The sequence below is a fragment of the Vipera berus genome, assembly GCF_964194415.1.
Source record: "Vipera berus genome assembly, chromosome: 4".
NCBI lineage: Eukaryota > Metazoa > Chordata > Lepidosauria > Squamata > Viperidae > Vipera > Vipera berus.
Window position 1 is genome coordinate 68929827 of NC_138206.1, and position 15841 is coordinate 68945667.

Genomic DNA, 15841 nt, shown 5'->3' on the forward strand with positions numbered 1-15841 from the left:
TAAAAAATTTTAGCATGCAGAAAATTAATTCTGTTTTTAAAAGTTATAAATGAAAAATGCAATTTGTTTATTAAAAATATAATAATTTAATAAAGACAAAAATGTCTGGATAGTGTATGTGGCAGACAGGAGAAAGCAGAATAGAAGAAAATGAATTGGAGAAAATCACAAAACACAAAGCTTTGCAAATAGAGGTAGAACAATTATGGCAAAAGAATGCAAAGATAGTACCAATAATGATAGATGCCTTTGATGGATTCCTAAAATATCTAGAGCAGACATGTCAAACACAAGGCCCGGGTCCAGATCCGGCCCACGAAGTGGTTTCATGTGGCCCGCGAAGCCATCCTGGAAACAGTGAGGGAACGACCCCCACTGCCTTGGCCTTGGCCCAGAGACCCTCTTCCTGCCAGAGACCCTCAGATCTGTCCCACTCCTGCCCAGGCCCCCATAGGCACCCTTGATGCGAACGATGTAGAGCTGGCCATGCCCACTCAGTAGGCCATACACACTCTAGCCACGCCCACCCAGGCCACACCCACCCGGCCCCTTGAGGGCAACCGCAGTGTTGATGCGGCCCTCAATGAAATTGAGTTTGACACCCCTGATCTAGAGCATCATTTGAGCACCATCAGCATTGACAAAATCACCATCAGTCAATTGCAAAAGGCAGCTTAACTTGGCTTACATCCTGCAACAGTACCTTTAACGTTATCAAATAACATCTGCTATCGCAGGTCCTCAGGAAGGAATCAATAGATGGATAAAAATGCCAAATCCAATCTAAACATCTAGATGACTGTTTGATGAACCCTAATTTATTAAACTTGTATGCTGCCCAACTCTCAATGACTCTAGGCAGCTAACTATAATATACTTGCTGTGACAGTAAATCAATTGCTAGTTGTTTTTTTCTTTTTTCCTTTTGTTGGCTATTGTAGCTATTGTATATGATCATTCGGCTTAAAAATGTCTTTATTCTTTTGGATGGAAAATTGATTTGAAGAAAGACCAGAGAGAGAGCAAAAAATGTTAGATTTACAGAAGCCTTCTGTTCCTGCTATACCACCCAAGAAACCTCGACCACCAAAAACAAACTCTTTGAACAGACCTGGTACGCTGCCACCAAGAAGACCAGAAAGACCAGTTGTGCCTCTGATTCAAACAAGGTATTTGACCTCATCACTTGTTTTTAACTATAATGATTATCAATTGTCAAGTTGAGATCAATCTTTTTTTTTATTTTTCTGGTGCCGAAGTCAGTATTATCTCCTGCTGACTGCATGGATTAGTCCCTGCAGTTTTCTTGGTGAGGTTTTTCAGAAATAGTTTTCCTATTACCTCCTCCCTAGAGCTTTGAAAGAGTGACTGGCCAAAGGTCATGTAGTTGGCTTTGTGCCTAAGCTAGTACTAGAACTCGGTTCTTTTATGACTCATGGACTTCAACTCCCAGAATTCCTGAGTCAGCATAGCTGATTCAGGAATTCTGGGAGTTGAAGTCCATGAATCATAAAAGAGCTGAGGTTGCCTACCCCTGCACTACACTGAATTGGTGCTCTTATCAACTCATTAATAACCACATAAGATTTTATTCAGGATGATCTGTTGTCAACTTGGCATTTTACATTTTTCTGTGGTGCATTCATTGCTGATGTTAATAGTTCATCCACCTTGCTGCCAGTCAATCTTTTCTTTTTTTTACTTCCATTTCCCCCCAGCATTATAGCCTTCTCAAGGGTGCTGAGGCTTCACAAAATATATCCATAATATGGTAGTTTGAACCTGATCTTTAAACTATAAATGAAATAAAAGCACTGTTTGACTGAAGTTGAGAAAAATTATCTTAATACAACTATAAAATACACAAGTTTATTTGTTATGATTTTATTGATTATTATAGCTCTTGTGAAAATTCTGGATTGATTTTTTTTGTTAGCCTTTTGTTTGTTTTCTTGGCTATCAGTATTATTCTCAACTCCAGGTTGAGAACCATCAATACTCTTTCTGTCCTACTTCTTCAAAATCCAATTATCTCACCAGTAGTGTTATAGGGAAAATCATTTTTGGCACGAATCTGATATTTCTAACTAAAACATTTGAATATCATTTCTAAAGCCTTCATGGCTACCAAGTATACATTGTGAACTACATTAAGTACATTAAATATATAATACAATAAGAAAGTGTTAAAATGTAATCTAATGTAGAGTTATACAGTACATATTACTTATTGTTTTCAGTTAGACTTTTTGTGATAAATGAGTATAGAATTCAACAGAGCTACCTTGAGGTAAGATGGCTAAAATTAATTAATTAATTAATTAATTAATTAATTGCTTTGGTTCCTTTTGGGGTTTTACAAGATTCCTGTCTTTAGGAAAAGCAATTAAAAATTAATTAATAAAATAATTTTATAATTTATATAAATACCTTTAACAATCTTATTAAAAAGATGGCCAGCAAACATAGTACTTTGCCACCTGTAATGTAAATAAATAATTTTGATTCATTTTATTATGATAATGGTCTCCATCATCAAATAAGACCAGCTGAACTTTTGTAGCAACTAAGATTTTTTTGAATTTTTTACTTATAAAACCATGTATAGGAGTATTAATGTGAAATAAACCTACTTCATATACCTGAAAATTTTCCAGGATGTAGAATATAACCAAATCTGATTGGTTATGGGTTATAAGCCTTTTTCCTAAGCAACCTCTGATTACTTTGTTCTGTTTGATAGAGATGATGACATAACAATCACTATATCTACTCAGAGGGTTTCTGAAATTACCTAGGTTTAACTAATAGGCTCTGTCTGCCTCCATGAACATTAGGTATGTCTGTTGTTACTGATAATATTGGTATCATTTAAAAGAAAAACCAGTGCTAAATTAGTTTTTGTAGTATCAAAAAGGAAAGTGTCAGGCCTGAAATAATTGACATTGTCAAGACATGTTTATGGTTATTCAACTGACATTGATAAACACTGTTCTTTTTCTTGTAAGTACTACACCTATTTCCCCCAAAATAAGACCAGGTCTTTTTTTTGCCTCCAAAAGAGGCACCAGGCCTTATTTTGGGGGAATATCTTTTATACTCACCTCTGGCACCAACAGCCCTGCCCAGCAGATCCACTTCTTCTGGGGCTAAAGGAGCAGCTTCATTCTACAGCTGCATTCCGGCCTGCATTTTGCAGTCAGGTCTTGACGGAGGGCCTATGCAGCTGAGTACCGATCTATGGGTTGAATCCATAGCTCAGTCCTCGGCTGCACAGGCCTTCTAGAAAGAACTGTGACTGAGAAATGCAAGCCTGGCTGTAGAAGACGCCGCAGAAGAAGTGGGCCAGTGAGGAGAGGCCTCATTGCAAGGTAGGTAGGTGCAGGGCACATGGGGAAGATCCACACCCCTACCCCCACCCTAGCTTGACTTTTAGATGTGTGCCTCACCCCAAAACTGGGGCTTATTTTTGGGATAGGGCTTATATTAGGCCCACCCCCAAAAATCAAGCTAGGGCTTATTTTCAGGTTAGGCCTTACTTTTGGGGAAACACGATATATAAGCATGTAAAAACAGGCCCTTATTCTTTTAAGTATGAAAAGGATTAGTTTTATTGGAATGACATAATACTTGTTGGAAGGTACAGTTAACTTGTGGTACAAAAAGGGTAGCCGAAGAAGTTTGGAATCAAAAGTGAAGTCACTGTTCTGTTCTGTCATGTCCCGTTGGAGCCTGAATCTGCTGAGGAGAATGAGCTGGAACTGGAGCCGATGGAGGTTGAGGGAGAGGTGTCTGTGGCTTCAGAGGAATGTGGGGAAGAGCAGGCCGAGGCAGGCCAGGGTCTTTCAGGACTGGGACAGGATGAACATGAGAGACAGAGCTCAGGTGATGAGCAAGGGCCACCCCCTCCAGATCCTAGAGCATGGAGAGTGGAGAGAAGGAGGGAACAATGCAAGCAGGCTCAACTACTCAGGAAGAGAGCACCCCGCCCCTCTCCACAAGGCACACCTGGAGACTGAGACTTAAGGAGACGCTGTGGGGAGGGGCATTTGTCAGGAACAAATGCTGAATGCTTGGAGTTTTGTGTGCCGTTGCTGATCTTGGAAACAACTCTCTGATCTCGTTTTGTTTGTGATTTCTGCTCGGAAACCCTGAAACTCTAACCATTGGACTGGCTGACAAACTTGATTTGGTGTTCAAAGAGTTTGGATTGAATTTTGGCTTCTCTTCTGAAACTGCTCAGGCAAGCTTGTATTTCCATAGACTCGTTAGATTTTGGATGTATTTTTCTTTCCTTGTTATCTACATGGCCTTGAGTAAATTACTCTTCTAATCTAATTGTTTGTGAGTTGAAACCTGAAGGAGGATGGCTTGTTCCATTCACACACTTTCCCTGCCTGAAGAGTTAAGAACTTGTGAAACTTCTTGCAGTCAGAGGCTGCTGAAGGTGTGTGTGTCTTACTTTGTTCTGCGGCTTGCCAGAAATGTGGGAGCATTTGGGGGAAATTTGGAGCAAATAAAGGGTGGTTTGAACTGCCAGTTGACTGTTTTGCCTCTGTGCCATGCCCTGGGTCATCACAGTTCTTTATTTTATATTGGTCAGACCAAACCTAGACTATTGAGTCCAATTCTAATCACCACATTTTAGGAATGAAACTGACAAACTGAACTATGTCCAGAGAATAGCAGCCAAGGAGATAAGGGTCCTGCAAGGAAAACTTTTCAAAGAAGTGGATATGTAGGGAAAAATGACAACTGTCTTCTATTATCTGAAGGGATATCATGTGGAAGACAGGTCAGAATTGTTCAGAGTTATTCCAGACAAGGTGAAATGGGATTAAATGATTTAATTTAATTTGAAATCATGGGGGAAAAGTCCAACAGTAAGAGCTGTTCAGCAATGGAACAATATGCATTACAAGGGTGTGTGTGACTGTGCTAGAAGAGTTTAAACAGAAGTCAGATGGTCATTAAATCCCTGATAATAATAGCACTTATATACTGCTCAATAGTGCTTTATAGCACTTTCTGAATGGTTTACAAATGTCAGTATGTTACCCTCAACAATCTGGGTCCTCATTTTACCAACCTTAGAATGATGGAAGACCAGTCACAATCAAACTCCTGGCTGTGGGAAGAGTTAGCCTACAATACTGCATTCTAATCACTGTGCCACTAATGGGACTTAGATTCCATGATCTCCAACATCCCTTTCAAATATTATATTCTGTGATTCATTTCAAAGAAGACATGTTTTGAAAATAAATATTATATCTACCAGTGAAAAAGATGCACTGGAGTATTCTGCATCTTTAACTAGAAGGAAAAAATGAAAATTCCATACCATACGATCTAAAATGAGTCTATTTTAAAAAAAACAATGACACTAGTAATAAAGTATTCACATACTGTAGGTAAATATGAATATACAGTACAACAAATGGAATGTTTTGTTAAAGAGCTTGTGGTTTGGGGAAGTAAAGAGCCATCAGTTCTGTCTGGTCTGGGAATAAATGGCACAATTTATAACATATGGATGATATTTTTCCTTTTCAAAAATATAGTTGTCTGTTTCTGAGTCGAAATCCCCAGATACTAGGGTCTAAAAGAAAGCTTACCTTTTTAATTCCACCCATTTATGCAAAAAAACTCCCATTTCAGTTGGTCAGTAGAAGGGTATTAGTAATCCAAACCCTTAATGCCAAGGTTCTAGCAACAGACCTAGGGAGTACTTAACTATTTTGTTGCAGTTGGGCACCTCATATATTTTAGAGTTGAATTGGCAGTATAAATTTTCTTTTGTATAATATTATTGAGAGAGGCTGAAATTGTTTTTCGGATTATTGACAAATTATCTTCAGTATTAAGGCATAGCTAATATTTAAGGCATCATTTAGGATATTAGTGTGTCTAAAATAAGTTCTTTTGACAGGTGTTAAGGAGAAACAAGATAAGGTTAATCCAAGCAGGGTGCTGCTTTATGAGAGATGGGTATCTCTGACAGCTTGCGGTGACACTGGAGTGGCATAGAGGAATGCTTCTTTTTCCTCAATGCTAAAAAGTGGGAATGAAGCAATTTAAATGAACATCTCTCTTGTTTCTAACTGCAGGAATGAAATTCCAAAAGTAGATTTGGTGAGCTGTTCTTTGTCCAGCACCTTAGAAAAGGGATTCACTGAAAAAAGCAATGACATTGGTAAGTTGAAGTACATTTTACACACACACACACACACATATACATACACACACATACACACACACACACACACACATATATATATATATACATATATAATCAGATCACTATATAAAAAGAGTATTTCTGAATTGTAATCAGTTGACATATTTATTATAAAATCATTGTATACTTTTATATCTGTGAAACACAAATAATATGGTACATAATATTCTAAATGCTATTTTTGCTTAATTGAATGCTATTTTATTATTTAAGTTATCTAAAAAAAACTAGAGTTTTTAAAATTTACCTTTAATGGTTGTTAGTTCAAAAGAACTAGTAGAGTTCTGTTATAACTTCAGAATTAAGGTGACTTTGTGGAGCATTTTAACCATGTTTTCTGTCTTGAGAAAATTAAGAAAATTGTTACTTTTTCATAAATTTGCTGTTCTTAAGATGCGTTCTAGGTTGTAAAGATAGTACACTTAGGCTGGAAAGTGAGGTGTTCTGCTGTGGTCACATATCTGTTAGCAAACCAAGTGTCATTTTCATATGGAAATATTCTAGTATCATCTGCTTCAATCACTCAGTTCTGTAACAACTGGGCTCCAGAAGACATGGTTTTGTAAGAGGAGAATCTTTGTATTCTAAATTGTAAGCATTACTACATAACATCGGTAGCATACCCTGTAACTTTTATGATGTGGTATCTTCAGGAAGCTCATATTATTAAAATTAAAACAAGCCAGAAATGTTTCTTATTTTGGAATAATACTTTTAATATGTTCTTAATAGGCAGTTGTTCAAATAATAAGCTAAGTGTTTTTAACAAAAAGAATGATTTCAGAAAATGAAATTACAAAAGAATTATGTATTTTAATATGTATTTAATATTTTGCTTTTTGCTTACCAAAGTACATACTGAAGTATAGCAGTTTTAGTTTATTTATTCATTAGCCATAAACCAACGTTAAACTGATATTCTCCAGATTACTTGCTTCTTATAAATATTAGCTATTGATGAAGTCCAATAGATTGGTGAACATTAGCTTAGACTAAGAAGAACATAGAATACTAACGTGATATCGTGATTTTCTCATCTTTGAATCAGAATTACAATTGCAATATTTAGTTAACATACATGAAGATCAGCGCACTAAATGGGAATAATGATAGAAAATTAAAACATTAACATTGCTTTTTATATGTGAAGTTGCTCAAAGACTTTTTGTATTTTGGTAAGATTTAGAAATAATAAAAGAAAATAAAAGCCTTTTTTGAGATACAGAATTATGTGCAATTAACAAAAATGAAAGCCTTATGTATCTGTTGTGATGCTCGAAGAAATGTTTAAAATTGTTAATCACTTGGAAATAGTGGAAAGAAACATAAGAATAAATTATTTGTGAGTAATGTTAGAGTAGATTTGAGGATGGATGGAGGGCAAAGGAGATGAATATGAAATATATGAGAGGTGAGAAATGTTCTCACTACCATCTGGGTAAGTTACTTGGCAGATGATACCATGAACCACTGCAGCCTGAACTTCAACTTTATGCAAGAATTCTGCAATGGTGAAACAACAAAATGTTCATTATACCAGCTCATTTCTTAGAGAGGAAAATGAAGCATAGTATTGCACTGTATATAATACTGCAATATTATTTTACTGTGGCATGCAAACTAGAAATGTGAGATTAATTTGTTTTTGGAAATGTTTTATTTAACATGTCAAATGAATATAGATATTCTCATGTGCAGACAAATGTAGCTCCCCAAAGGATGCATTTATTTAATATATTTTTCTTGGTGTGAAGACTTTCAGGTATTTATATTAGATCAGTATTAGCTTAAAGGTGTCTTGGTTGGATTGTAAGCATTGTTTGTTTTTAATGTGAGTATTGTATCAAAGGGACTTTTTTCTTTGTTTTATCTATGATTCACACAGGCAAAGCTTTTGGAGGAAAAAACATTATTAGTCCTGTTGTTAAGTATGTGTATGGATCTGTTCCTTTTCTCCTCACACTTTTTTTCTTTTCTTTTTCTCTACATTTCCAGTGGTGCCTTTCTTTTTCTTTCCACTCATATTTCTTCAAGTTTTCCCCATTTACTCCTTTTATCATGGGTAATTCTTCTTCACTTGATGATGGTAAGGCTGTTTTGCACCTTCTGTCTGTCCTGTCTTTTTTCAAGAGAGAGAATGAATGGCATCTACTGCTCCATTCTCTTGGCATCCTCTTGTTTGCTTTGTTGTAGCTGTAATTCTTTAGTAACCGAGCCATTTCATACTGGCCAGTGCAATGCTTCTAAAAATATTGCACTTCTTTATTATAATATTGTTTCTTAGCAACAGTAAAAATCAATTTTTATGCTAATAAAAATGTGTATCCATCTTCTAATATAAACTAAAATATTGCATGTTAGTCAAATGCAGTAGGTAACAGACATGCATTGGCAATATTTGGAGAACTAACAAAATGATCTTAGAAGGATTCTGCGCTTCTGCAGGAGTCTCTTAAATAAGAACCCATCTGTCTGTTAATGGATTATTTCCAGGAAACATGATTTTAAAACGTCTATAATCAGAAGAATAACATCAACTTTCTTACTACCAATTAGTTTTATTGTAGATGTCCTTGCAGATTGAGCCAACTTTAAAGGTCATTCGTTCATTAAAGATATGACCTAATCTCTAAAGAAGGAGCATGAATTTTACATGGCTTAAACCAATGCCAACCAAAATATTAAGAATGGATTTATTTTATAAAATATAAAATTATGTATTGCACAAGGGCACTGAATGAATGATATGCCATTGCAAGGTTTAAAAAAAGACTAATGGTAGGTGAGTGTATACGTTAGGAAGAATTCTGAACCAGGGCACCTTGTATACCAGCAGTGCCTCTGCTCAGAATTGTGCTAGTTTGGTGGTTGATTTTTAAACTTTACATATTAACTTTTGTGGAAATGATTAGACAATGTTTTGTACCATTGCAAATACGCTCGTTTTTGTAACTTGTTTTTATATCCTTTAATTCCTATTATTTTCTGAATTTTAAGTCAGAGAACAATGTAGTCATTTTCAATTTAAAAAAGAAAATTGTAATGGAAAATGACATCTCTAAAAGTAAGATTTTATGCTTTTTTAACAAATACCTTCCCCCCCCCCACTGCTGTATTTACAAGGGACAGGGGAGATGCTCCTTTGGATTTAATGTGGTATTAAGCCTGCCATGGCAAAGATAGCTTTTGAAATCAGTACTAAGAAAGGAGAACATTTGTAGCTCAGGGTTGACATAAGGTGTCCTTGATGCTCTCTGAGCTTGCTTGTTTTCTTGCAGGCGGTTCATTACCCAAACTAGTTAACATCATCAATTCTAGTAAAGAGTGCGGTTTGCTGCCAGTATGTATTCTGGTGGCTTGCCTGTCGAGGTGTGTGTGTGTGTGTGTGTGTGTGTCTGGTCTTAGTGGTTGTCTTTGGTTGGGCTTTTTGTGTTATTTCTTTGGAAGTATTGTTTATTTGATTGTTGGTCTGATGTTAACCTGGACTTAATCTATGCTGATCTGGGTGCTGATTGCTGGTGGAGAGGTGCTTGGATCTTTTTGTTCCTTTTTGGGCTGAGTGATAGTCTCTTTTGCATAGTCTATAGATGTTGTTAATGTCTGTGTGTTTATTGATGGCTGATTTGTCAGAGTGCCAGGCTTCTAGAAATCCCTTGGCATTTTTGGACTTTGCTTGGTCTAGGATGGTCACATTTTCCAAATTGAAAATATGGTAAAATCTGTCTATATGTTATGAAATTAAAGAATTTTCATCATGTCTCTGACTGCTAATTGGTGTTCATGGATGTGTTCTGCCAGTCTTCTGTTTGTCCTACATAGTGGTTGTTGCAGTCCTTACATTGTATGTTATAGATGACTCCTGTTTTTTCTTCTGGTGTTCTTGGGTCTTTTGGTCTGCTTCGGACATGTTGAAGAGCTTTAGTTGGTTTGTGTGCTACGCTGATTTGAAGTCAGTGTCAGATGTCAGCGTCACTGTCCTAAAGCTAAAAGTTTTTGGTCAAATGAAAACTTACCAATGGAAGCAAAACTAATTAAGAAAATTTTAGATTGTGCAGAAATAGGCAGACTGACATTAAAGATGAAAGAGACGGCAGAACAGTATGTGGCATAAACGGCTGAACTCTCGAACAAGGCTAGGGAACAGTGGTGTCCCTACAGTTTCAGTGCAGGCCAAATTAAAGGAAGTATTGGGTCAGCTTTTTCCTTTACTACCAGATGTCAGGAAAAGCATACACTCGACACTTTTTTCAGTGGTAGGTAGGGCTGGGTTTGGCAAAAAGGCGAGTTGTATCAGAGGGCTAAACTGCAGATTTAGCCATCTGGTAAACCTAATTCTGTTTTTATGTAAGTACTTAGTTCTTGTGCACTGTGGCATAGGTTTAGCATTCTTTTTTGAAAAAGGTTTGTCTGTTTGACTGTCAAATTTATATGGCTGTCCATCTCATGGAAAATGACTTCTGAAACAATGGAACAGCACTAACATGATGTTTGAAAGTAGCCTGATTAAAGGAAAGGTTGATAAGACTTCCAGTTTGGTGCTCGACAAGACGGGTGGAAGAAGCCGGGGCTCTGGCTTCCAAGCCCAATTTCGTTCTGCCTGTTGATCCTAAGGGGGTCAGAAAGTTGCCCTGGAGAGGTAACAAAGAAGGAGGATGTTTCAGGAGTCCGGACCAGATGGCAATCAGTCCTGGCGGACTGAAGAAACCCTCTGAAAGGATGGAGGAAAGGCTGCCGGGTTCGCCCCGGCAGCCCAAGTCATCACCAGTCAGAAGAAAAGCAAGGAGCTACGGCACTCTGCCAAACAGCTGACTGTCAACAGCGTGCTGAAACTGGGTGAGCCAGCTCTTTTTTCCTTTTCCTTTTCCTTTTGGAACTACAATTAAAAACGTTGACCGCCTGACTGGGAAGAGCTAAAAAGCAAGGACCCCAGAAAGACTAGAGGAGAAAGTTAAAGGAGGTAAGCAACTACAAGGGGGAAGGCTTTTTAAGGAATACAAAAGATCTCTTAAAACTGAACTCAGATTGATTCAAAGAAAGACTACTTAATTTACAAGAGATGGAAAAATCTTTTTTAGGTATAATTCTAAGAGTAAATAACATATAAAGAATTTTAAAAGGAAAACTTTGCAACAACTTTTTAAAACCAGATATTGACTAAACAGCACACGAGGACATCTAGTGATGAAAGAAGATATAGTAATATTAAACAATAAAAAGAAATCTCAAATTGTTTGAGCTTGAGACAACAAAGTGCCTTTGTGCGAGTTTTTAAGTGAAAAGACTTCTCATAACTAGATTTGTTGACTGGATATAACTAAAACAGAAATTATTTGGAGAGAGTGAATGTTTTACATCTGAGATCCGCCTGGAGGAGTTGGATTTTAGCCTAAGATAGTTGGCTTTTCCCCCCTGTTTTTTCTTGTTGCTGGCTTTATTTTGTTTTCTCTCCCTGAGATATTGGATTTAGCCTAAAGTAGTTGGCTCCTTTTACAGTTTGGATTTTAGCTTAAGATGGCTGGAAGAATGAGTACATCAAACCTTACTAGACTTATGAAAAAGACTTCCTCTGCACCCTCTGTTGGAACATCTAATCCAACAACCCAGGGATCTATCAAAATAATGTTGCAGTGTGAGAAAATAAGCACTGCTCAAAATGAGATGCAATCTACATTAAAAGTGATTCAAGAATCAATGCAAAAAAATCACGAAGAGACAAACAGTAAATTTGATAAATTAATCAAAGAAATCTTGGATATAAAGTCACAATTTGAAGTTCACTATCAAATGATGCTTAAAAATGAACAAAGAATCCAGAAAATGGAAAATAAATCAGAAGATATTGATAAAAAATGGAAATACTACTGCAAGAAAATGAGAAATTAGAACAAGCAAATCAAAATCTTGAAGGTGCGGTGACGAACTTAGAAATGGAAAAAGCAGAACACTACCAAAATTTCAAAATATTCCTGAAGATAGAGAAGAAAATATAGCAGTTGTGATTATTGAGCTTTTGGCAGAGGCCCTGAAAGCAGACATAGCAGCGATGCAAATGGAGATAGATTAAATATTCCGAATGAATTCAAGCTATGCAAGAAAACATAAACTAACCAGAGAAGTGCATGTGAGATTCATAAAGAAAACAACATGAGATGAAATACTGAGAAAAGTTCGAGAGGAACCATTACAATATAAGAGTAAAGAAATTGTGGTTTTAAAGCAGATACCTAAAAGAGTAAGAGATACTCAAAGACAATATCATTTTTTTAACCACAAAGCTGATTGCAAAAGGCATAAATTTTAGATGGTTAATGCCCGAAGGGATTTTTATCAACTGGAATAATACAACATGCCAATTGGATTCAATCTGGAAAGCAGAAGACTTTGACAAAAGAAACAGAGCATTTCTAGATGAAGGAGCGCAACATTGACAAGAGGAGAGAAAAGAACAGATACAAACGGAAGAGGCAACTGAAGAAGCAACTACACAATCAGAACAGAAAGAGAAATCTGAGCAAGAGAGTGAAGGAATGGCCAGAGAACAGAGGATTACGAGATCCACTAGACCTAAATATAAATAACTGAAATGGAGAAAGAAAACGGAATTTTTTCAATGAACATAAATGGACTAAACTCCCCATCAAAAAGAAGCAATTTTTAAGGAAACTATAGAAATTAAATATAGACATAATTTGCTTGCAAGACACAGATATAAAAAACAATACTATAAGCTGTTGGAATACCCAAAAATTGGGAAACTTTATTATGCATCAGTGCAACAAAAGAAGAGAGGCATTGCTTTATATATTAAAGAGACAACAGATTCTAAAATGATTTATTCAGATGAAGAAGGAAGAATTGTGATGATAGAAATATATTTCCATCAAAAACAAATATTGTTAGTAATATATGCACGAAATAACAACCAGGAAGAATTCTATCAAAATCTTCATAGAAAAATAACAGAACTGGAGTACCAAAACATGTTTAAAGATTGGAGTACAAGATGTTTGGAGGGAAATTAATCCAGGAAAACTACAATATACATTTTACTCAAATAGTCAAAAATCCTGGTCCAGAATCGGTATGATTTGGATGACACCTGAATTGCAGATGAATATACAGGAAATTGAGATAGAACCAGGTACATGGGCAGACCATAACCCTTTAAAAGTAAAGTGGAGAGGAATACAAATAAAATTAAGATGGATTTTGAACCATCTATATTAAAAGAAAGAGAATTTATAGAATTAACAACAAAGGAAATGGAGTTTTTCTTCAAAGAAAATAAAAAAGAAGATACAACACTACAAAATGTATGGGACACAGCTAAAGCATATTTTAGACATATAGCTATAACTTACATGGCAAAGAAAAACAGAAAAGATAGCAGTATGTATTATTAAAAGAGAAATTTGGAAAATTAGAATCAGAACTGCAAATGAATCCGCAAAAGAAGACTTTGAAAAGAGAAATGGAAATAATAAAACATAAATTAAATTTGTTGGACTCAGTAAAATTGGCACAGCAAATAAAAAGGGCAAAACAAAACTTTTTTGAAAATGCAAATAAACCAGGAAGATGGTTAGCTTATAAACTTAAAAAAAAACAGAAGGAGAAGAAAGTGATAAATATATTAGTAGATGAAGAAGGTGGTTTACAATTGAAAAATGAAGAAATAAAAAAGATAAAGAATACTACAAAAAACTTTATGACATAGAAGAAATTCCAAGAGAGAGAATGATCCAATATTTGGAAGGAAATAACCTTCCAAAAATTCCAGAAACTTATAAGACTATGTTAGAGAAAAAAAATAACAATGATGGAAATAACAGAGGCCATAAGAAGACAAAAAATGAAAAAAACACCAGGGCCAAATAGACTACCAGCGGAGTTATATAAAACCCTACAAGATACACTAAGTGAACCGTTGAAAGACGTTTGTAATGAACTCTTGTTGGAGGCTAAACTTCCAAACACATGGATAGAAGCAAATATCACTTTAATACCAAAAGAAAATTCAGATTTGACACAAATAAAAAATTACAGACCGATATTGTTACTGAATGTGGATTATAAAATCTTTACTAATGGCAGAGAGACTGAAAAGATACTTAACTGAATTTATACATTCAGACCAGAATGGTTTTTTTTACCAAAGAGACAAATTTAAAACAATTTAAGAGTGATAATGGATGTATTCAGTGCTTTTTTTCTAAAAAAAAAAAGGTGCCAGAACTCTCATCTTGTTAATCTTTTATTTATATAATTTTATTTATATATTTATATAATTAAAAAAAATCTATTCAATTCTTAATGCATCTTTCAGGCATTCACCAAATAAACTAGAATTTGTTGTGAGCATCTCCTTAAATACAAACAGCTCATAAGCTGGACCTACCTATATTAGCAACCACATTATTGATGGCTTGTACATACCATTTTAAAGATATGATCACATTGGTTCAAGTGAATGAGATGCTCCTATAACCCAAAATGCATGCTATTAATTCCTCCCTGCCAAAATAGTTATTTTCATCAGTTCATGATGAACTTAGAACACTAAGTTCTGTTTTATCAAATTAATAGGGGTGAAAAATTGTGGAATAGCTCCCCCATGTTTATATACTGCAGGTGGGTATAGTAAAGATGGAATATTTTTTTTTGTCTACTTGGAAAATGATGTGTTGCACTTTAATAGAGAAGGAGACAACTTTTGCATATATATAGTATGACATATATTGAGTTCCTTTTGGAAGAACTAGCAGTGGGAGATAATAGATGTCTGTAATACAAGTGCATATGCTGTATATGTGTTTAATTGATGGAGTCATGTCATTGACAAGATAATGAATTGCAAAGAAATTGTGTTATATATTTTAACAATGATATAGAACTGTGCTATGAAGAGCTTACAATTTACATTGCTTATTCTTGGGGAATTAATGACAGAAAGAAAATGGATTGAAAAAAGTAGATGCAAAAGTAACATTAGATAAATATGAGAAAATATAGTTGCATATCCTTAACTAATTTATGAAAAAAAATGCTTAAGATTACCACTTCAAATAGACGTAGAAAATCTGAAAGAATCCAGATAACCACTAAAATAGTACATAGTAGTAACTGTGAGAGGGATCTCGGAGTCCTAGTGGATAATCACTTAAATATGAGCCAGCAGTGTGCTGCAGCTGCCAAAAAAGCCAACACAGTGCTAAGCTGCATTAACAGAGGGATAGAATCAAGATCATGTGAAGTATTAATACCACTTTACAATGCCTTGGTAAGGCCACACTTGGAATACTGCATCCAGTTTTGGTCACCACGATATAAAAAAGATGTTGAGACTCTGGAAAGAGTACAGAGAAGAGCAGCAAAGATTATTAGAGGTCTGGAGGCTAAAACATATAAGGAACGGCTGCTGGAATTAAGTATGTCTAGTTTAATGAAGAGAAGGACGAGGGGGGAACATGATAGCAGTGTTCCAATATCTCAGGGGCTGCCACAAAGAAGAGGGAGTCAAGCTATTCTCCAAAGCACCTGAAAGCAGGACAAGAAACTAGTCAAGGAGAGAAGCAACCTAGAACTAAGGAGAAACTTCCT

General features: G+C 35.7%; 1 protein-coding gene across 3 annotated transcripts in view; it reads left to right on the forward strand.

Annotated features, from left to right (window-relative positions):
• The window catches only part of SH3KBP1 (SH3 domain containing kinase binding protein 1), a 148233-nt gene that overhangs the window by 112825 nt on the left and 19567 nt on the right, over nucleotides 1–15841 (forward strand). For all 3 annotated transcript variants that reach the window (XM_081327632.1, XM_081327633.1, XM_081327634.1), the window contains 2 exons: nucleotides 1007–1169; nucleotides 6111–6196. In XM_081327632.1, the coding sequence (XP_081183758.1) occupies nucleotides 1007–1169; nucleotides 6111–6196 (249 nt within the window). The remainder of the gene's footprint in view (nucleotides 1–1006; nucleotides 1170–6110; nucleotides 6197–15841) is intronic.